Source organism: Corvus moneduloides, chromosome 15 (genome assembly GCF_009650955.1).
Source record: "Corvus moneduloides isolate bCorMon1 chromosome 15, bCorMon1.pri, whole genome shotgun sequence".
In the NCBI taxonomy this organism is placed as follows: domain Eukaryota; kingdom Metazoa; phylum Chordata; class Aves; order Passeriformes; family Corvidae; genus Corvus; species Corvus moneduloides.
The window spans coordinates 3,872,944-3,894,407 of NC_045490.1; the positions used below are offsets into that span (position 1 = coordinate 3,872,944).

The 21,464-nt window shown below is 47.7% G+C and overlaps 1 protein-coding gene across 6 annotated transcripts; it reads left to right on the forward strand.

Moving 5' to 3' along the window:
* Window positions 1-428: 428 nt before the first annotated feature.
* LOC116451422 (serine protease inhibitor Kazal-type 5-like) lies at window positions 429-16,488 on the forward strand. Of its 6 annotated transcripts, XM_032124881.1 has the most exons (14): window positions 433-590; window positions 1,758-1,783; window positions 2,845-2,972; window positions 3,485-3,551; window positions 5,113-5,240; window positions 5,344-5,395; window positions 7,715-7,845; window positions 8,432-8,510; window positions 8,963-9,021; window positions 9,852-9,933; window positions 12,234-12,361; window positions 12,728-12,791; window positions 15,783-15,835; window positions 16,250-16,488. In XM_032124881.1, exons 1-13 carry the CDS (start codon window positions 533-535, stop codon window positions 15,786-15,788), a joined length of 1,008 nt encoding a protein of 335 aa, XP_031980772.1. In that variant the 5' UTR covers window positions 433-532; the 3' UTR covers window positions 15,789-15,835; window positions 16,250-16,488. The 6 variants fall into 6 exon arrangements, 5 of the variants coding, with proteins under 5 accessions (XP_031980773.1, XP_031980771.1, XP_031980772.1 ...); XM_032124880.1 differs by lacking the exon at window positions 15,783-15,835 and having other exon boundaries at window positions 430-590; XR_004243191.1 differs by lacking the exon at window positions 12,234-12,361 and having other exon boundaries at window positions 431-590.
* Window positions 16,489-21,464: the final 4,976 nt, after the last annotated feature.

The following is a 21,464-nucleotide window of genomic DNA, read 5'->3' on the forward strand; positions in this document are numbered from 1 at the left end:
TTCCTGAATGTTTACTCTTTAGGTTCATACTGAGGTGCTTTAATAAAAGCAGACTGACTTCCAGAGGTCTGAGTGACCTGGCCTTCCTGTTGTCTCTTCTGCAGACAAGTTATTAGAATAAAAGCCCTTTCAGCTATTTCGTTGAGATATGAAAAGGTATTTGTGGTGTGATGGCTGGAGTCCCGCTGTCTTATGGAACCACGCTGAAGATGGCAAGAATCCCTCTGCCTGTGTGGGGGATCTGAAGTGATCTATTTATAATTTTCTTACCTTGACAAAATGCAGGGAGTGACTCAAATATGTCTCATCCTTATGGAAATTAATTGTGTTAATGGGATCATTAGAATTTAGAGTAGTGTCAACAAACCGGTTTTTGCAGCTAATGATGGTTCTTGGGCAGGTTACATCATAAGGAAGGCGGAGAACCTGGACATCTATATATATGTGATCAGCCCTGAGCCCCTTCTTTGGGTTTCACTGAGCAATGCTCTAGTAGAGTCAACGTAGGCAAACAGCTGCCACCACCCTCACCATGAAAATAGAAGGTGCCTCGGTGGTCCTTGCTCTGGCATTTTTCTGCTTCTTCTCAGGTTAGTAACTTGTGGTGTTCTCCGTGCTGGAATCTGGGACTGGCAGAGGATGCAGCCTGGGAGTGCCCATAAAGACAGAGAGAGGATTAGAGAGCCCTTGTATTTTTAAGATGCATAGTGGTATAGCAGAAGACCACCAATTTTTTTGCTGTACTACATGTATTGGTTTGATATAACATGTCTTGTTAACTGCTTTTTCTTTTTCATGTGGAAATAGTGAAGTTTTATTGGTATATAAAAGCATCTATTTTTACTAGAATTAGCAGTTTAAGAACAAACGAAAAAGCCAAACCCCCATTTTTCTAAGTGGGAGAATACCAATTTCCAACCAGACTGAATTCTTCCATAAAAAGCCCAACTTTGAACAGAAATGTAATACAATTTTTTTGTAAATTCAGAAAAATGGTAATGTCTTGTCAACACTTGCTAAGGAAGGCATTTTCGCATGGCTGCAGTAATTTGGCTACAATAGATAGACTTCAGCAGGAGCTGCGTTTGAAGCAATGGTCTTTCAATTTTCTGCCTGTTCCTATTGAAAAAGAGCTAATGGAAGATTTCTTGACAGTTCCTTGCAATGCCACTGATGATACAAAAGAGGATGAACCATATTATACCATCTTTAAGTGGCTTAGTAAAAAGAAACGGCTGTCAGCTACTCACCTGCTGACTCATTATTAATTTGATAATTTGTGTGAAGTACTGCAAATGGAATGGGCCTTGAAAAGGAATTTGTAATTTTGGACAAACAGTGTGATATGGCCTAGCTCTGGTATCCCAATTTTAAGTGATGGTGAAGAATGCCAAAAATGTATGTGTGGGTTTGATGCAACTACCAAGGCAGGGGGTGTAGAATAATGGAGAAACAGCTACTGAACCATCCTTGGAACCTGGATTTTAAGCCTGAGAAAAGAAATGTAGTAAAGGAGGGCACAAAGACACAAAAAAATGGATGTTATTTTGCATTTGAATGACAAAAAGTGCAATGTTCCAGAAAGGACTGGGCATTAGAGACTGTCTATCTGTGAAATAATGCATTGGATTAGCTTTTATCAAGAGGTATTTGGGTGGATTAGGACACTGCATCAAGTATTTTAATTAAATGCTTTTGCTTTAAAATTTCCCTTCAAAGATTTTTGTATGGTTTCATTGTTGGTTTTTCTGTCGCAGATGTTGCCAGTCAAGCTTCGATTAAGGCGAGTCCAACCTTTTCTATTCTGATCCTCCCTTTGTTTTGCCAACTTACACTGCTTAATGCATGCTCTGAGCAAAGTCCATTTAGATGCACTATACTTAGATATTATAATGCTTTTTCAGTGGTGGAAAAAGCAGTGAATCTCTCCATATTTAAAAACAACACTTAGGTAATACAGCAACGGCTCCAGCTGACAGTGTGTGTTTGGTGCATGATGCTCTGATCATATCCAAACAGCTCTGGGCTGGAAGTCTCATGAAGTGATGTTAGAAATGGCATGAATTACATTTTTAATGATATTTTAGAATATAGCTTCTGATCCAGCAGAAACCCCTGCTTCCGATAATTCCTGAGTTTCATAATTAAAAGAATTAAGGCAAGTCCTTTGAGTCTCAGAAAATAATTTGATTCAATGACTTAGAAGTCAGTTCCATTCATGTTTTAATCAAGCAAGCTTGTCTCCTTGGTAAAGATCCTTTCGGGAAACACAGTAGCCAAAAATAACTAAACGGTTCATTGCTTCTCCCTGGTCTGCATCTCAGCTACCCAGCAGAAGATGCAAGGGGCTGCTGCAACGTTGCACAATATTACTGCTCTGCTTCCTGAGGGGGTTCTGCTTTTCTGTGCTTGTCTTGCACATGAATCACTCTTCAGTCGCTCTGGCCCGTTCATTCCTCTTGCATCCCTCTGGCACTTGCAGGGCTCTATTTTCTGCTCTTGGCTAACTTTATAATGTGCAGTCGTCCTCTGTAGTGGGTAGCAATTTGCAGCTGTATGTAAATTAAATGTGTTCCCTAAATATATATTCCTTTCCCCATGATTAATGGTTCTTGCAATGGGTTTTGAACTTTCTCATTGCCTTTTCTGCTTCGGGAGCCTCGAGCAGGGCTCTGGGCGCAGCCTGTGCCACGTGTGGTGTATGGGCAGGAGGAGTGTGGTTTGTGTGAGCAAACTGGTGCTGTTGAGAGCCTGCAGCACACCCATAAAAGATTCAGTGTGAACAAACAGTTCTCAGGATCTTGCTGGGAGCCTCCACTGATTGCCCTCCTCTGTGCTTTTCAGAACGAATGCAGGAAAATTTGGTCACTTCTGCGCAGTGGGAAGTATTCCTGTCCCATCACCAAGGAGGTCTTCAGCAGCCCAAATAACAAAGGAGACCTCAACAAGTGCATGATGTGCCAAAGGCTGCTGTGAGTATCAGCTGCCTGCTGGCTCCAGTGCCAGCCCTGCCCACCCACAGCATGTCCTCTCCTCCCACAGCAGGGAGCCAGCTCTCAGGAGGCTCCGTGCTATAAAGTTGTTTCCCCTGGCCAACCAGACCAGTCTGTAGTTCTTCAGCAAACCTGTGAACCCAGTAGCTCTCTCCAGCTCATCAAATGTTGGGGATTCACCACGGAGTGTGAGGAACAAATGCAGAGTAAAAATTTACACAGTTGAGCTTCTTGTTTCTGTGGATGGTGTTTCTTAGGATGGAGAGAGCTGCATATTAGGCAGGGAGAAAGGATGGCACAATGCCCCCAGTGCAGAGATGTTAAACACCCTGGGCATGTGTCAGGGAGCTGAGCCCTGGTGCTGATCTGCGCTGCTGCCTTGTGCAATGGGGAGGTGGGGTTGGCGGGACTGGCCTTTAATCACCCTCTATTTTGGCTTTGTGTCTGAGCACTGCACGCTGCCCTGTCACTCACACCTCCGTTTCTTGCAGGGAAAGAGACTCAAAAAACAAAGGGAGTGGTGGAGAGGCGGACAGGAAGGTGAACTCCGTGGGAAAGGTGAGGTGAAACATCTGTGCCGAAGCCAGTTTTATTGGTGATGGCATCGCGTCTGCTGCCTCTGAGCCGCTGCCCAGGGTGCTTCCTCATCTGCAGCGTGGGAAAGGGCCCTGCAAGGGGAGCAGGGCAAACATGCCCAGCCTTGGGAAGAGTGTGAGGCTTTGTGCTATCCATCAGCATAAAAGAAACCAAAATTCCTGGCGGCTCCTCCCAGGCAATCACGGCACCTCCAGTGTGTGCCTGACCCCGAGCCCTGGCTGAGGAGGATGCCTGCCTGTTTATAAGGCACACCATTGGCATCTGGCAAATATTTAATAGCAAGGTTGGCGCATGTGAGCTCTGACTAGGGCAGGGTGTGGGAACAGGCTGGCTCTAATTGTCCCTTGTTTATCTTGTTGATGCACCTGGCTGGTTTCTTTTACCCATAGCTGTTTTTCTAGATAGCAGGTCTTTATGTGGAGGGAGCTGTCCTTTTAGCCTTGGGTTTTTATTCTAGATGGGAGTGAATTGGTTTCCATCAGATAATGTTGGTTGTGGTGATTGATTTATTTATTTTTTACATCTGGTTAAGCAGGGTAGCTTTCTGGCTCTTGTGTGTGTGCACAAATTAAAGGCTTTGTAAGGCATAGCTGTCCTAAGGGACATCTTTTTTTTAAGACATCTGACTTGCCAAAGTATGGTCCTGAAGGCAGGACAGTTTTACAGCATCAGGAAGAGACCTACACTGAATTTCTTTGTTAAGCCATAGATTTTCTGTCTGGCTTTTGGCAAGTAATTTTCTAGGCTTGACTTCCCCATCTGCAGAGCTGGGATAAGCTATCAAGCCATCTCCTCTACATGGTGTGAGAGGAAAAATGTCTTGCAGATCACATGGCAGATAAGGTTGTAAGTGCTGCATAAACGGACCTAAAGACTTCACGTGTTCCGTGTGTTTCTTACACTGCAGACTTGCCCTGAAAGTTATGGGAAAACTGTTCAGAGGAAAGTAAAGGCCAGGCTGAAATGCTTAAGCAGGCTTTGCTACAAAAGCCTTTTGTGAAATAGAGTGCTTTGGTTCAATTAACATGTACCATCATGTTAAGTGGAAGGTAAAAACACCCACCTCTTACTCTCGTGTACCTGGGGATAGGAGGTGTTCAAGGATTATATTTTGTTTAGGCCTGCAGCTTCATTTTTTTACTGTGCATGGGTTTTAAATTTCTTAGCAGTACGTTCTCTCATGAGAGATGGGAAAACCGACTTTCTCATCTGAAATTCACTGAAACTGTGGATTTTATACTCAGAGCAGAGCTTAGGTCCTTCGGGCAGGATCTTGCACGTGTTATCTATTAGAAATAGCAACAAGGCTGCCCTGGATGCAAAAGACAGATCTGCTCATCTAAACATACGGATTTCTTTGTTTTATGCTGCATGTTTTGGTTTTCCACCGAGTTACGCCTCAAGGAAGCAAAATAACGTTTGAAATGTAATTCGTTGGGTGGATAATCCTTTGTGGATTTGCGGGAGATGCGTCTCTCCGTCAGCATATCCGTGTCAACCCATGCTTTTGGCATTTGCACAGGATGAGTGTCGGGAGTTTCGGGATCTGTTCAACAGAGGGAAACTTTCCTGCACCAGGGAGAACGACCCTGTCCGGGATGCCTCTGGGAAGCAGCACAGCAATAAGTGCATCATGTGTGCAGAGAAGTTGTGAGTAAAGGAAAGGAGCGTGGGATTGCTCGCACCAGCGCTGGGGAAACCTCTTCTCCCTGGAGCACCCTGGTATTCACTTTCTCATCTTCTTCTCTTCCAGCAAAAGGGAGAATGAGCGGAAGTTATCTAAAAACAGACAAGGAAAAGATAAGGTGAGATTAAAGTATTAGGCAGGTCAATATAGGACTTTATTGGATTTTCACCCAAGACAGAGGAAGGCAATGTTATTCTACTCAGTTGCTCTTTCTCCTCTGACTTAATTTAGAGATCCACTTTCCTTACCCTCCTTATTTCTTATTCATGCTCTTGAGTCCCTCAAGTGAACAGCTTGTGCCTGAATATTATGGTTTGCCCTGCTGACCTGTGGATCTAAGGACAGGCAAATCCTGACAGAGCAGGAAGCCAGGTGTGCTGTGCTATCCCGAATTTCAGCTCACAGGTGGAGAGGTCAATTCTGCTGAGGCTGCTAATTAGGTGGAAAAGAAAAATCTGTGAAAGGCCCTAAATCTGCGCTCTGCACAGCATAAGAGATCATTGTGTTCTGGGAGATGTCAGCCTTGCACGATCTCTGGGCCTGTGGCTCAGTTTTAGCTTTTTTTTGTTGGAAACTTTGTTCTCATGGAGCTGTGATTTGCCACCTTCTCCCTGGCATGCTGCAGCCACCATGTTGCTGTGCGCTGATGCTTTGCTGGCAAAAGCAGCCCTGTAAAAGGGAAAATAGTTGCTTTCCACCAATTTCCTCTCGATTCCTGCTATGGTAGGGGCTGGTGCGGCCCCCTTAAGCCTCAGTCTTGGGGATAATCCTGTTTTAGTGCTTTTTCTAATGACTTTGGCACCAAAAAATAGAAGTGTAAGTGAAATTTGCTGATGGCAAAGCTGGGAGGCAGTATCAGCAGAGGAGGATCAGCAGATCACTCAAGACTAATTGGATAGTGCTGAGGCCTGGAGTAATAGAAACAAGATAAAATGTAATGGCAGTAGCAAGATCACACAGTCAGTGATTAACAAGAATTCTTACTCACTGGCTAGAAGTGACAAAGGATAAGAAAGCCCTGCATTTATTAGCGGGTCAGGGATGTGACAGGCCATGAAAAAGGCAAACGCACGACTTGGATGTACTCAGTGAGATTTTTGCAGCGGAGGTCAGGCCTGAATAGGGCTCCAGAAATGCTGGGTCAAAGAGAAAATGTTTGAGAGAAGCTCTTAGTGGAAGGAAGATCTGTCTGCAGAGAACTGGGTTGCTGGGCTGGTCCCAGGGATTAAGGCACAGAGGGGCTGGGAGAGCTTTCCTGGGCTTGTTGGGAAGGGAAAGCATGGCCTGAGCTGTGCAGGGTTGTGAGCACACGCTGGTGGTGGGGAGAAGCAGTGAGGCTTGTGGGGAGCCCCTCTGGAGTGGATGCAACGCTTCTTTCTGGTGGAACAATGCTTCATGGCTGTTGGCACAGCAGCAGAGGCTCATCCAGGGCCAGATCATCTCCGCTATCCCTGCCTGGCGTGGCCCTAGGGAAATGTGGGGCTTTGTGCTCGGATTGGTTTTCCAGCATTACCCTCGTGGGAAAGCTGAGGAGCTGGAGGCTGAGGTGCCCTGGATGGGATGCAGGACAACACTGGGGAAGCCTCCTGTTGGCAGAGGGGATGAGGTGGTGTAAACTTCTGAGCAAAGCAAAGGGTAAGGCCAGTGACCTGCCAAGGGCCTTCATGCAAGCTAGCAGGACTGCACAAAATGGGCAGAAAATTGCGAGCACTAAAATCTGTTTTTAAGAAGAAACGGGTAAGTGGAAGTCACTTCCCTGTCCTTTGTACTTGCTGATTGGAGCTGCCTATTGCAGTGTGTGAAACAGTTGAAATTAGGGGGACTGAATGTTTCCATCCATGTTACATAACAGGGGCAGGTTAACATAGTTTCTGTACAGCAGTTTTGAACAAGGAACAAATTAATCATCCACTCTCCAAACAACCTTCCTGTGCTTGTGGACTATTGAGTATGTTTGCATTGTGCTTTTATGTTTTAACTGCTGCTTCTTGATTGACACGTCCCAAAGTGTGGCTGGTTTGGAGGATCCTACGGGCTTTGTAAAGAAAATTATCTTGAGCTACAATCTGGGAAAAGGCTGTAGCTGTGTGTTAAGGATGTTGGGAGAAAAGGGAGTGACTTCATTACCGTATCGGTCACATCACTGGCATGCTTTGGATGGCCCAACCAGGAGAATAATAATTAGTGGGACCATACTAGAAAACTCCCAACACACGTGCTGTGCAGGCAGAAGGACCCGGAATTTTTCTGACTCACCCCTCTGTTTATATGCTAAGTGGCTGGTACTGCACATCCTCTTCTCTCACCCCCACCCAGACTCTCCTGTGATGCATTTGTGATAGTTCCATGCTTTTCTGGCAGGAAACCCCAGGTTTCTAAGGATCCGATCAATAAGGCGAGGAGGACAGAGTGCCCTAACCCTGCCCTCCTTCCACAGGATGACTGCAGCGAGTTTCGCTCCCAGTTTGAAGCTGGTGGCCGCCTGTCCTGCACGAGGGAGAACGCCCCTGTCCGGGATGCCTCTGGCAAGCAGCACACCAACAAATGTCTCATGTGTGCTGAGAAGTTGTGAGTACCCCTTCCTCTGAGCAGTGACAGCAAAGAGGGAAATCTCTGGCTGCAAAAGTGCAGCTTCTGCCTGTGAAGCTGCACGTGGGCAATGCCTGGGAGAGTCCTGACTCCCAGTGGCCCTCTAAGAGATGCTCTGGCAGTGGGGTTTCTCTTTGCGCTTCGCTGTCAGCACTAAGGGCCCAGGGGCAGGTGAGAAGCAGTGTGGAGTAGAGGAGGAGAAGCAAAGTTGACAGAGCAGCCCCTTTCCCAGGGGACTGTCAGGCATGGGCAGCTCCTGAGGAGTTTCCCACATGTGTACTTTGCCTTCCAGATGCTCTCTCTCTACTCCCATAGAGCATATGCAGAAGCAGCCCTGATATGAAAGCAGCCACCTGGATCCAGGATGTAGCATACAGTGGGAATGGTGAGGAGAAAGGGAGAAGACTTAGGGGTGGGAATTAGGAACAGGACCACCAGGAACAGGGACTGTGGATGGGGAGGTGGTACCTAGTGGCAGGGCACTGGCTTACAGGGCAGCCCTGGGTGCTGGTGGCACTCACACTACCATAGCACTCCATTTTTTTCTCCTCTTCCCTTCTTCCAGTAAAAAGGAAGCTCAAGCTCAAAGAGGGGGTGGAACTGTCCAGCGCAACAAATTGCCCCCTTCGGAGAGGACATACCAGGTGAGATGGAGCTCGGAGCCTATGATGAACTCAGAAAGGGTCTGGTGAGAGTCTGTGGGGTCTGGATGGCCAGGGACTGCCTGTGGTCAGCCTGGGGTGATCAAGGTGCTTAGGATTCTGTGGCCAACTAATGATGGAGGAGAGGGTGGTTGGACCTGGGTGTGAGCATACAAACTGGACTCATTTGGGCCTGACGGAACAGCCCTTCTCACTTTCCCAGTGATGTGATGCTATATGAGAGACAAAGGGCGGGTTCAGACTCCCCACAATCCTCTAAGCCCTTGGATGATAACATTTGGTGGGCATGGGGTGCATCAAACCTGTTACTTTAAGAGCAGCCCTGTCATTCTTTGGGTCTGGGAGGATGAGGGGGAGGGCAGGAGCTGCTTTAGCTTTGCTGCTTCTCTACTTGCATAAAAGTTGTTGTTGAGTGTGTTCTGGCCCTTTTGCAGAAGAACTGTGGTGGTTCACGGCAGGGTGTAAACGAGAGGCGTCCCTTCTCGGGCAGAGGGTGAGTTCAGCAGCACCTGGGGTGGCAGCCTGTCCCCACAGGCACCTCCAGCCCTGGCACTGGTTTCTGCCCCCTTCCACGTACGTGTATTTTTTAGGAGTGGTTAGGAGATTAATAGGAGCAAGAATGGTTTGACAGCACAGGAGCAGCACGGTCTGGGATGGAGCAGTGAATATTTGGTGCTTGCTACAGCACTTCCCACTGGCTGAGCTGATGATGGGGAAGAGACACATAGTGGGGCATGTTTCTCGTGAAGCCCTTGCTCTTTTTTGGCCTTGATGTTGTGTGTATGAAGCACCAGCGATTGCTGTGCTCAGAATCCATCTCGGGACACTTTGTCCAGCAAAACCTGTCTCCTGGCAGTGAACACCTGTGTGCCTGGCCCTGGCTCAAAGGCAGTGCCTGGTGCACCCTGTGCTTTCTGGGCACTTGTCAGGCAGGTGCTGTTTGTTTTGTAGCTGTTGGCCCTGAGCAGGACTCAGCTGCTGCTTTTTCTTGGGCACACTGAGATTTCTTGCTTTTGACTGGTACAATTCCTTCATGTCCCCCTTCCATCAAGCGCTGCCAGCAGACAAAGGGGTGCAGAGCCCTGGGGTGGTGGTGCACTCAGACTGAGCACAGGCCAAAGCTGTGTCCTGCTCTTGGCTTCCTCCCTTTTAGCATGTGGCTGGGGGGGCTTCTCACCCTCTCCTATCTGGTGGGTGGGTGGATGCCATGGTGCAAACAGCCCTCCAAGAGCTGTGGGGGTTTGCAGGGAGGGTGGGTTTGCCCTCTGCTCCCCGTGTTTGGGAAGAGTTGGTGATGAACTGTATCTCTGCTCTCTCTGCCAGCCCACAAGGTCAGCGTGGCAAAAACTGCAACCAGTCACCCGGCCGCAAGTCACAGAGCAGAGACACCGCTGAGGACCCGATGGTAAATCCACCTCCTGCCCCTCGGGTGGCAGCTGTGTGGGCAGAAATGAGGACCTCTCCCGTGGGGTGCTCCTCTGCTGGTGCTGCACCACCCCTGCTCCTTTGCCTGCAGCTGTTCCCGTTCTTGCTGTAACCCTGAAGCTTTTCACTTGGCCCCATGTCCCTGGAAGGGTTTGAATGAGTGAAAGTATCTGTAGCCTGCTGCAAGCCCCTGTATCACCTGGCACTGAAGCAGAGGGAAGGGCTTGGCTCCTTGTGGAAACCCCCCACCTGTGGGGGGGGGGGGGGTGTGGGTCTTGAGCTCAGGTTGGAATCCTGCCCCACATGTGGCCAAAATGGGGTGAGGAGTGCTCCCCCCCATGCTGAGAAGGTGCTGAGAATAAAGGCTGTGGTCAGAGCAGGGTGGTGGAGCTGACCAGGGAATGAGGATAAGTTTGGCAGAAGGAAGGAGTGCTAAAGGGGGAAACACTGAGTGGTAGATGATAACTGTGTAAGGAATAATGTAGGAGGAAGGTGGGGGTGTCTGCTCTCCCTTCTCATGAGAAGAAAATGGAATAGTTCCAACAGAGCTAAAAGTGGAAAATGTGAACTAATAAGAGAAAATAAGTTACCGTAAAAAGGGTGACTAAACTGTGGATCTCACTATCACAGGGTGTTGTCTAGAGGTAGGATGGTTAAAAAAAATACCTGATGTTTTAATTCCTCCAGCACTTTCATACAGTAATTTAAATAGCATTTTGGAAGAGATAGGAAACGTGTTTCTATGGGTTTGGAGGGATCTTACTACCAACTGTCTTAACTCTCTCTGAAGCCTCTGCCGCTGACCAGTTTTAGAAGAGGGATATTTGAGTTAAAAACCCAATAGATAGTTCAGGTACAGCAATTTTGGTGCATTCCAGAGGAAGCATTAGGTGTAATAAGGCCAGTCTGCTTCAGGGCTTAGTGGTATTTACTGGTAGCACTGGAGGGGCAGTGATGCTGACGAGCCTGACAGACCAGAGGTGATTCAGGGAGCAGATCTGCTCCTCTCCTCTTTCCAGGGCCACCTGTGGGTTTTGTCACAGACAATTCCCAGAGCCAAAGGAAAGGTGGCACTGGCGGCTGGCACCTGCGATGTGCGGGGCTGCTGGTGGGGTGGCCTCCTGCCCTGGGCTGTGGTGCAGGCAGCAATGTCTGGTGCGTAGGAAGGCATCCAGCAGAGGATTGCAAAGGTCAGCATTGTCTGCTCTCACGTCACTGATGATTACCCCGGTGAGGGAGGAAGCAGCACATTATGGAAATTAGCAAGTGACGTTTAACCAGCAGGTGCTATCACAGCACGCCAACATCACCAAAACCTCCCCCTGTGCTGCGCGGCATGAAATCCTCCTTCCCTGGGGTGCTTTCTGCCCCGTAGGGCTGCTGATAAGCCATCATTTGTGTGCTAAATGCTGCATCTCCAGGTGGAAGGGGAAGTGGAATGTTCTCGCAGTCCCATTGCACCATTTGCAGCCGTTGCAACACATCTTGTAGCACCCGGAGTGGGGTTGGGAGGCCATTAGTCACTTCTTTGTCTTTGTCTTTTTTGGGATCCCGGAGCTACGGTGGGGCTGAGGAAGGGGCTGTGCGTGCCAGGGAACAGGCTGTGCTATCCCTGACCTCTGCTGTCGGAAATCTGCTATGACCGTGCAAACACCCGCTCCGCTCTGCTCGCAGGGTGCGAGAGGCTTTTTAGGATCCCTAAAGGTTCTGTCAGTGCATCCCGGCTGTGTCACGTGTGGTTTGTAGGGAAAACTGTGCCTAAATGTTCCCGTTGCCATGCTCGAGAGGAAGCAGGAGGGCACCCCTCATTATTCATAGCTGCTCGTGTCTCTCGGCGCGGTGGGCGTCAGGAGCGCTGCGTGTCGCACCGCCCGCGGGCAGCGCCAGGCTGCTCCAGGCGTTCTTCCTCCGTTCTGGCCAATGGGTTTCATCTCAATCCCTGGAGATAAAATGGTATCGACGTACTCATGTGGAAGACTAGGTATGGGTGGAAGATGATTTTTGTCTTGTGGATGGTGCTTTGAGAGAAATAAACCTTGCCCTGGACCGTAGTGTTGGGGTGGATCAGATGAGACGGGCATGAGGGCTCTGTATCCCAAAGCTTGGCTGACTGGTCCAACAAGAGACATGATCGATCTCCAAGCCTGGCTGGAGGTGTGGTGGATGTGATACAGGACAGAGGGGCCCCATGCAAGGCTTGGTTTGTGAGCACTTTCAAGTCACATAAAGGAGGGTCTTGCCAGTGAACCGGCATCAAATGTGATTTTTTTCTCTCTTCAGCTGGACTGTGATCGAATTCTGCATGGGGTAAAGGGTGGAAGGATTTTCTGCAGCGAATCCTCACAACCAGTCTGTGGCACTGATGGGAAAACATACAAAAATGAATGTGACTTGTGTTCAGCTGCCATGTGAGTAGGCGGAGAGATTTCAGTAATACAGGGCCATCCACCATTCCCGAGTGTCTTTTGCAGAACAGTGTTTGTTTTGATACATCATGACTCACTATCAAGTGTGTCCTTGGTGCTTTGCTGTTAAGCAAACATAGATCAAAATGCCTGAGATTAATCTGATGACAGCTAATTAAGATACACAAGTTGCCAGGGTCCCCTATTCCCTCTCCACCCAATCATGAGATTGTTTGGGGAGTAACAAATGCCATCGCATTGGAAGTAGCATCAAAGCATTAAGGAGCCCACAGAGGACTGTCATGCCGGCAGCTGGGAGCTGTGGCATTGCAAGTGAATAATAAGCAATGTCTTGTCCTCCCTTTGCAGGAGAGCTTCAAACTTCATCACGGTAAACTATCGAGGCGAGTGCCAAGAGCCTGCCCCTGAAGTGGTAAGCGGCAAACCACAGCTGGGCTGCCAAACATCAATCTCTCCCTTTCCCCTGATGGAAATTCCCTGTTGGCACTGTCTCAGCTGGTGGTGACCCGATCCAGGCAGCCACAATAGGGAGTGAGGAATGAGGCGTGGCTGGCAGTCAGCAGCTGCCCACTGTGCCCTCCAGCAGGAGCTGGGTGTCCACACCGTGATCCCGCTGGCAGGTTAACAGAGTTAGCTTGTTCCTTCAGCTAGCAGTGGGCTAATTAAAGGCATGCTCTGCAGCTGCTCTTCAGCCACATTGGTTGGGAGGGAAGAGAGGTATTGAAGCCCCTATTTCTATTTTGTTTTTTTCCTGGAGTGGAATGTTGCCAAGATGTGGAGAAAAGAAAGTGTCTCTTGGCTGTGCGTAGCATCCCACTTCACTCCAAGTGTCTGCTGAGGAGCCAGCCTGGCCCCTGCACCTGTGACAGGATCATTAGAGCCCCAGGAATGGATGCTCATGGTCCAGGTGTTTAAATACAGGTTGAGACTTGGATTTAATACATAACCTGGGCATAGTCTCCATGCTTTGCCTAGGCTGTGTGATAAGAGTGTGATGTGTCTGGGAAAACAGCTGACTTTCTTCCCGGAACTTTGATGGAGCTAGAAAGACCAGAATTATATAAACCATAAAGGGCTTGTTCCCTAAATAAAATCCAGGGAGATGGATGGGAAATGAAGATTATTCACTAGGTAGCATGCTTTCGGGAAAGGTTTTGAGCCTTGACATCTTGTGCAATCACATAGCAGATGAGTTAAATATTTCTCAGTTGTGCTTTGTCTTTCTACCAGTGGAAGCTGGACAGCCTCCAGCTCTTGGATTTGCAGCCAGTGTCTCCCAGTTTGTGACTCTGTGCACAGGATGTCCTGTGGCACCTGGGGAGGATTGTCCTCGTTGGCATGAACTCTTGAGAAACTGAATCTTCATCCCCAGGGAAATAGATTGGTTCCCACTCTAAACCAATACAGAATCCAAATATTGAACCTACCAAAGAGATTTCTGGGAAGTTTTGAATGGGAACATTGGCTTCTGAGTGTGGATGTGGTATCTGTGTGTTTGTAGGCACAGAGAGCTGTGGGGTATGAGAGAGCCATCATGCCATAGTATCATTCCATGCCTTCCTCTGCTCAGTACCAGGACACCAGCAGATCCCCAAAACACACTAAACATCCTGGCTCCTTTTCCTGTCTTCTCTAAAACAGCAGTGCGCTCTAAACTTTGCTTAAAGTTGAAGAAATTGCAGTGCAGAGAGAAATAATTTTGCCTGTGATGGTACTGGGGGCCTTTGTGCCTCAGTCTTCAGGGAGATGGAGCTGCTGTTGGCCTGTGGGTACAGGGAGATGGGGCACTATGTGAGTCTGGTAGTGACTGTGTCCAAGACAGAATGAGAATGGATACACCATGGCAACTGAAAAATAGAGAGGATTCCCACAAATCTCTGCCTGGTCTGGAATTCCTTTACTGCTTCATGTTTCACTGAGCTGTTACAGCTCTTGAGCCCTTGCAATAAGAGGGGGATGCCATTTACTGAAAGTCAGAGAGCTTGTAGCTGTGTTAAGTATTCCAAGGAGAGATGGATGCAATTAAAAGTTAAGGTGATAAGCTTTTTTTTTCTTGATGCAAGAAAAGCCAAACAAAAGCCCCCCTCCCCCCTGCACAATGATTTATTCTTTATGTTTATTATGTCACCTGAAGAATCAGGCTGGAAATTTATGGCAGTTTATAAACAACGTACAAAGCAATGTTATTTTCGTCACTGAAATTCATACTCCCTTGCAGTATAATTAATTTTTCTCACTGCTGAAGATTCAGGCACTCAATATATGCTACTAAAACCTGGAGGAAAGCAGCTCCAGCAGTGCTTTTGGCATCAGAAATGGGTTTAGAGAGTTCCAATGTGCAGAATGTGAAATGCTTTGGAGGAAGATAAGAAATTGTTACCCAAAAATTGTAGTATTTCCTTGAGTTGTATTTTTAAATTATCCATGGAGAGTGCAGGGTTGCCTGCGAAAATGTGTGTTAAAGCTGCCTCATCCCTTTGCAGCCCAGTGCCTGCATCCACTCCTGCCTGCAAAGCTCCAGCTGGATTTCCAGGTGTTTCTGGCAGCTCTGGTGACCTGATGGCCATCAGGGAAGGATGCTTGTGGGAAGGGTTGGGAGCAGTGTCGTTTGAGAGAGATCTGACACTAAAGGGTGTATCTGGGTATGGCTGGGGTGCAAAACCTTGCTGCAGAGAGAGCCTGTCCCCACTGGCCAGCGTTGGGTCTCACCACCTTCCCTGGGAGGTCCCTGCCATAACTGAATTCCTTTGATCCTGTTCTGCTTTACTGATGACAAACATAGGTCGGCATCCTGGGTTTAGATATTTTTTTTTTTTTTGGTAAGTTAACTGGCTGGTAGGTCCTGCAGGGCTATGTCACGTGGATGAATTGATTGTGGGTCTTTCCAACACATTTGACTTTTCATGCCGCATATCTTGCAGTTCCTTTACTTGTTCAAAGGTTTTTCCCACTAATCACCTGGGCAGTAGTCACCAGCCTGCCCACCCTGGTCAATAGATCAGGGGAAAAAAGGATTTATCTTGTTTCTCCTTTTTTTTTTTTTTTTTTTAACCTGTTTCTCAACAAACAGAACTCCCAGGTTTGCAATGGGCAAGTCCCAGTTTCCTTACAATGCGCTCTGTTTTGCCACGCTACTTTTAAATGCAGTGAAAGGAGGGAAAGAAGAAAAGCAGGACCTTTCCTAGATTAGAAAATAGGTGTGGAAAGCAGCTAGCTGGAGGTTGAAATTAGTCTTGTTTTCCTCAGCTGGCAGTGCCCCAGCCTGCCTGCCCTTGTGCCAGATGCTGCTGCAGTTGTCTTACGTGGCAGTGAGCTGGCCTGAGGGGCTGTCACAGCAATACCAGGGTCACACAGCAGTGCTCAAGCTTGGGAATGGGCTTATTTTTTTGCTCTTCCTTTCCAGGAGTAATGGAATTCAGACTGCCAGCAAACACCAGGGATCAGCTGTGACCAAAGGTACAGAGAGAGAGGCAGTGACTTAGCCCTGCTTGGCCAGCCTGTCCTTTGGGGTTGTGTTTCACAAGGGTTGGAGTGTCCCACCTTGCTCAGACAAGCGGCAGGGCTGGGACAGAGGGTTCTGAAGACTTTTCCTCTCACTGCGACCCTGGGATAGTGGGGCTGAGCCTGTGGGGACTTGCAGTAGTGGGCTCTGCCCACTCCTTTCCTCCACCTCTGTTTGTTCAGCCAAGCTGTCCCTGCAGAGCAGGGATGATGCTGGCAGAGCTGTCCCACATCCCAGCGAGGCAGGAATGGCCCAGAGCCCTTGCAGAGCATGGGAACATCACAGCTTTAAGGTTTCCCCATGGTCCTTTCAGGTGCCTTTGCCTTCTGGGACTACAGTAATAAACAGTCTGACCTCTGTCTCTGCAGAGCAAGTAAAGGAAGAGTCGATGTCGAGCATCAGGGGAGCTGCCGAGTCCTCAGGAGTGCCAGAGCTGCCTTCATCCCCTTCTGCAGCAAACGGGGCCCGTCCTTGCTCAGGTGGAGGGCGAAAGGCTGTGGGGACTCAGTGGTGTCTTCCCAGATCTGCCCCGTGCATGTGGCTGCAGTCGCTGCCGCCTCGCTGTGTCTTAACGTGCTTTTCCAATAAAGATAACTCCTCAGCTTCATGTCACTTGTCCTCACTCAGCCTCAGGGGAGGGACACACGAGTCTCCACTCTGGCCTTGCACCACGTGCTCCTTAGGCAGTGAGCACCCTGAGGTGCACCAGATGCTGTAAATACCTGGTGAAGATGTTGGACCCAAGGGGGCAGAGTATGGTCTGGGGTTTTGTGAGGAGGGGTCAGGGGTCAGGTTCTCTCTGGCTCATTATGGGATCTTGGGTCAATCACTTCACTTGCCCTATCAGCCCTTTTCTCCGGCCTGTAAAACAAACATTAAAAGATACCTACCTACCTCAGAGGGTTGTTGATTTGTTTGGTTTACATTTGGAAATCTACAGAGAAAAATTGCTTTTAAAGCACCCAGTGTCTTGAGCTGGCACTTTAGATGATGCACTAAGTGTTCTCTTCCAGGCTTCTTATGTGAGGCACTAGGAAATCCAGACCACAGTTTGGAGCAATGCTGGGATGTAGATACGTGTTCAGTGGTCATGTTAGAAGATGCACTGAGCCCAGAAAGGTCTCTGGGATTTGGAGGGGAGGTGTGAATTTGGCCGGTATCTCTTGCTGTGAGAGGGCAGAAGCAGAGATGGCACCCTCAAGGCAGCACAGGAAGCTCAGCCATTGTGGTGGCCCGTGGACCACCGGCTGCTGGGTTACCCTCTGCCTTGGCCTGAACTTCCCTGTAGGCTCAAGTTGCTGCCTGTCTCAGGAACCATGTCCTGAGAAGGAGAGAAGGGCCCTTCCTTTGGGGTTCTGGTGCTGGGACAGATGGAGAAGTGAGAAGTTCCATGGTATGGGAATGGCTTAAGCTTTTTTAGGAAAAGTGTTGTTTTGAGGTGTAACTGACCTACAGATGATTCTAATTCATTTATATTCTGAAACTATGTTCAGATAAAGCCAGGCCTCTGAGCCAAGGTTAGCCCCTTTTTTGGGGTCAGTGGATCTGCAGATGGGGTAGGCTTTGCAGAACAGGAGACACTGATGGTGAGGTAACAGAAATCTGCTGCTGGTTTGCACGTACTTCCTGTACTTTCTTTTATAGCTGATACTTAAAGCAAATAGGTTCTTTATTTGTATAAACTTTATTGCAGGATGTTTCCAGAAGACCTTGAATGAACATTTGCGGTGTTTGAGTCCATTTGAGCTGTGACCTGATCTGTAAACAATTTTCTCTTGCAGATAAGGCTGAAGTGACTTTCAGATTTTGACAGGATTTTACCTCATACCAATTAATTTCACTCCCACCAAAGATGTAGAATTCTTTCAATAGTTATCAAATCCTCTTTTTCTACTGCAGTTAATGAGAATTGATTTTTAAACTCTCAAAATGCTTACACATGCATCATGTTTTATTGCAGCTGATAATAACAAAACCTGATTTTATTATGAGTAAACTCTGCCCTAAGTGGTTGTTAATAGTTTGTATGCTTATTTCTAACGTGAGCAAACACCATGATTTAGAAATAAATTATGACTGCCTCTTTCTGCATGGAAAATCCCCTCACCAAGTAAGAGTCATGTAGAGTGAGAGTCACCAGTTTGGGGCTGGTTAGCTGTTTTGGGGGATGCAGAGTTTGAGCTGAGATGAAACAAGTACACTCTCGAATGTTATTTATGCAGCCTGAGAGTGAGGAATGTCAGACAGTAAAAATGTTCTCTGATGATGTCTGCTCACTGATTCCAGCTAACATCGTGTGCAGGGACATCTACATGATTTCATAAAAGCAGTGCACAATTTGTGGCTTAAAATAAATTCTTGCAAATGAAAATCAGTGCACTTAAAAGATACTATGATTTGTAGTGATTTTAAGTATTTAAGTTTTCAAATAATGACCCCTAAAACCTTCATTAACTGTGCTTGAAAAGCAATAAACTGATGAAGACTGCCCCAGTAGCCTCTTCTGTCAGTGTTTGAGCACCTTCTAAATTTCTCCTGCTGCCAGCAGAAATTATCATCCACAAAAATTGCAGCTGGTGATAAGGGATCGTTAATCAGATTCCAAGCCCATCTGCTGAGGAGGCGCAGGACAGGGACTTGCTAAAGCTGCCTGGGCTGCTGTTAGCAGCAGTGCTGGCTCCATCCTGCTCCCAGCAGCCTGCCTGCTCGCTCTGCTCTTGCTTTCAACCTCCTTTTGCAGGTTATTCTGAGGGCTGGCTGGTGAGGAATGTCCCTAGTGGCACAGCAGAGCTCTGGAGGGGATACCACATGTTGTTACTCCTGGGGAGAAGGAGGCAAAGGCTGATGAGGTGCTGGAGATTTACCATTTTTTTCTTTTATGTTTGCTCTTGGTTGCCCTTTGTGTTGCCCTTTAAAATGGTAATGAGGCCAAGCCAGTCCTCTGTGAAACTGGAAAGGTACCAGTGCTCTGGGGACGCTTCGGTTTGCTGTAAATTACACTTTATTAACGGTGTTGCTTGCCAATAACCACAGACCCCATGCGGTTCATTGCAGTTCTTGAGGTTTTGCAGAACTGGCATTATGAAGTGACCCTTTGGTCTTCAGCCTTTCAATGTGATTGGGTTTTGAGCTAAAATGCCCTCTGCAGGGACCTTAAGTGTTTCAGTATTTTTTTTTCATAGAAGGTGTCAGGAATGTATGCAACTCTTCAGAGCATACGAGTGCTGCTCTTGGTAGAGAGTGAGGACTGTTGACTCTGGCAGATACCTCAGCAGACTTTGAACTCCCTGTGGTGTTTTTCAGTCCTCTGTCCATTTGAAGCCTGGGAGCTCTGCCTGGCAGCTCCCAGCTGCTCTTCAGCCACACCGAGGGAGAGCCCTGGCATGGCCCCATGGTGTCCTCTGCCCCAGGGCACCTCTTGCAGGCTGCCACAGCAGACAGTGCTGGAAATCTTGCAGTTTAGGGGCATTTGTTCCTTTAAGAACTTGGTGAATTGTGACACGGAGAGCTTGATGCTGTTTGTGCAGGGAAGCCCCTCTGGCTCTGCTGCAGAGCTCTCTTTTCTGGCTCTCCCTACATCCCTGTGATGCTCAGCCCCAACACACAATTTCTGCATAGGGGTACCTGGGGATTTCAGGGTTATTTGTCTTGATTATCACAATTTCTGCTCCGTGGCCCATCTGCTTTCACCTTGGGGATTCATGAATGGGCCTCTCTTTAGGGCTTCTGTTTGGCGTCTGTTAGAACATCTGTCTTTCCCTGCAAGGCTCTCCCTACTACAGGGAGCTCCCTACTACAGGGAGCTTTCTGCTCTATTCTGCTGCAAGATCTCTCCTGCTGCCCAGCTCTTCCTCTGGAACTGCAACACAAAAACTTCCAATGCTTTCCTCTGCGTGAAGGTATGAGCAGCTCCACTCAAGTCATTCACTAAAAACAAGATGCAGCTGCTTGCAAGTTAGAAATCCAGACCCTTGATGCAGAAGGTCCCAAAAGAAATACCTTAGTGCTGGGTTAATAACAACTATCCCTGTGGTGTGAGGGTGGGAAGCATGGAAAATTTCTCCATGTATTTCTGAAAAACAGATGAGTTAGCTTTGTTGCCTTCTTGCCTCCAAGGGGTTGCTTCCTTTCTTGGCCTTTTTCAGTGAAATTCTGCAGAGATGGAGACAGATGATTCACAGCTGGGACCAGAGGTAACCTGGAGAGGCAGTGGAAGAAAGGGGTGGAGTGCTCATGTCCAGGGCTGCTCAGCCAGGTGGGATTTACAGCAAAGGAAAATAAACAGGCAGACGTCAAGACAACATCACTGCAAGTGGGAATTGCACAAGCAGAAAGGTGTAAACACAACCAAAGGTCTCCCTGTCTGGCGTGGGCGGAATGTGCTGCACCTGCTTCTCTGCTCCTGAAAGGCTCTGTTCTGAGGGACAAGTTCCTGGTGGAAAAAGCTTTGCTGAACAACTCTGTGTGAAGCAGGAGGGTCACAGCATGGATCTTCCTTGTGCACAGGACAGGAGCCCAAATCTGAGCTCTGTGGGCCTCGGCTGACACAGGCAACAGCAGGCATGTGCTGTAGCTGCAGTGTTTTCTAAACCCTAGTTCCTTCTCTAGATCTTTGACAGGTGTTTGCTCCCCTGTCCCTTTACTCTGTCTCCTATTTCAAACTGCTTCCCAAGTTTAATAGCTTGGTTGGAAGAGAATTACTTTGCTCTTGACAGAACATGCTGAGTGAATCCACTTTAACTGCAGATTTGGTTTGCAAATAATATCTCCTTCCTGATAGGGTTCAGGTGTCATCGCTGTGGACATTGGCAGGAATTTGCTTGACCATGACAGCTTTTACAGAGCCTGGCAATTAAGTTGTCAGGAATCATTTTCCACTGCCAGGAAGCATTAATGGATCCTGGCCTTGGCTGGAATAAGCCCTGAGAGATGGATATTGTAATCGGCGTGAGAAGGGGTCCTCGTAGCCGAGGTCTGCATCGATCCAAAGGTCTGGAGTCCTTGACACTTGGTGGAACTGAGATAAGGCAAAGGTCAGGAAACATAGGGCAGAACATCAGGGGCAAGGAATGAAAATGAGGAATATGAATAGGGAGATGATCCCTTGTGCTCCTCACGTAGCAGGAAACGTTGGCATTTGGAGAGGCTTTAGTTTTGCAGATGCACACTGCAAACTACTAATATTAGCAGAGCTCCTGGATATGAAAGCAAATATTTTTCCAGTAGGTAATCCCTAAAATTGCATTATTGTGGATTTGCTTTTCAAGTGAGAAAGATGTTGAAAATGTCCTTCTCTTAGAAAATAAAGCTGTGATGATTCAATGCAAGCTCGCTCTGTTTAAATTATGTCAAAAATAGATTGTCAAGCAAGGATTTTGATTACTAAACACAGAATTTGAAAGATTAAAAGTTAGTGAGTGATTTGGAGAATTTAGGATCCCAACAGAGAAGTCTACAATTGAGATTAATCCAAAGAATTGCCAAAAATCTCCTTACATAAAGGACAAAAAAAGTGTTCAGAGCTAATCTAAGTGCCATTACCTGAATAGTGGGCAAACCTTAAGGAGATATTTGAAGAACACT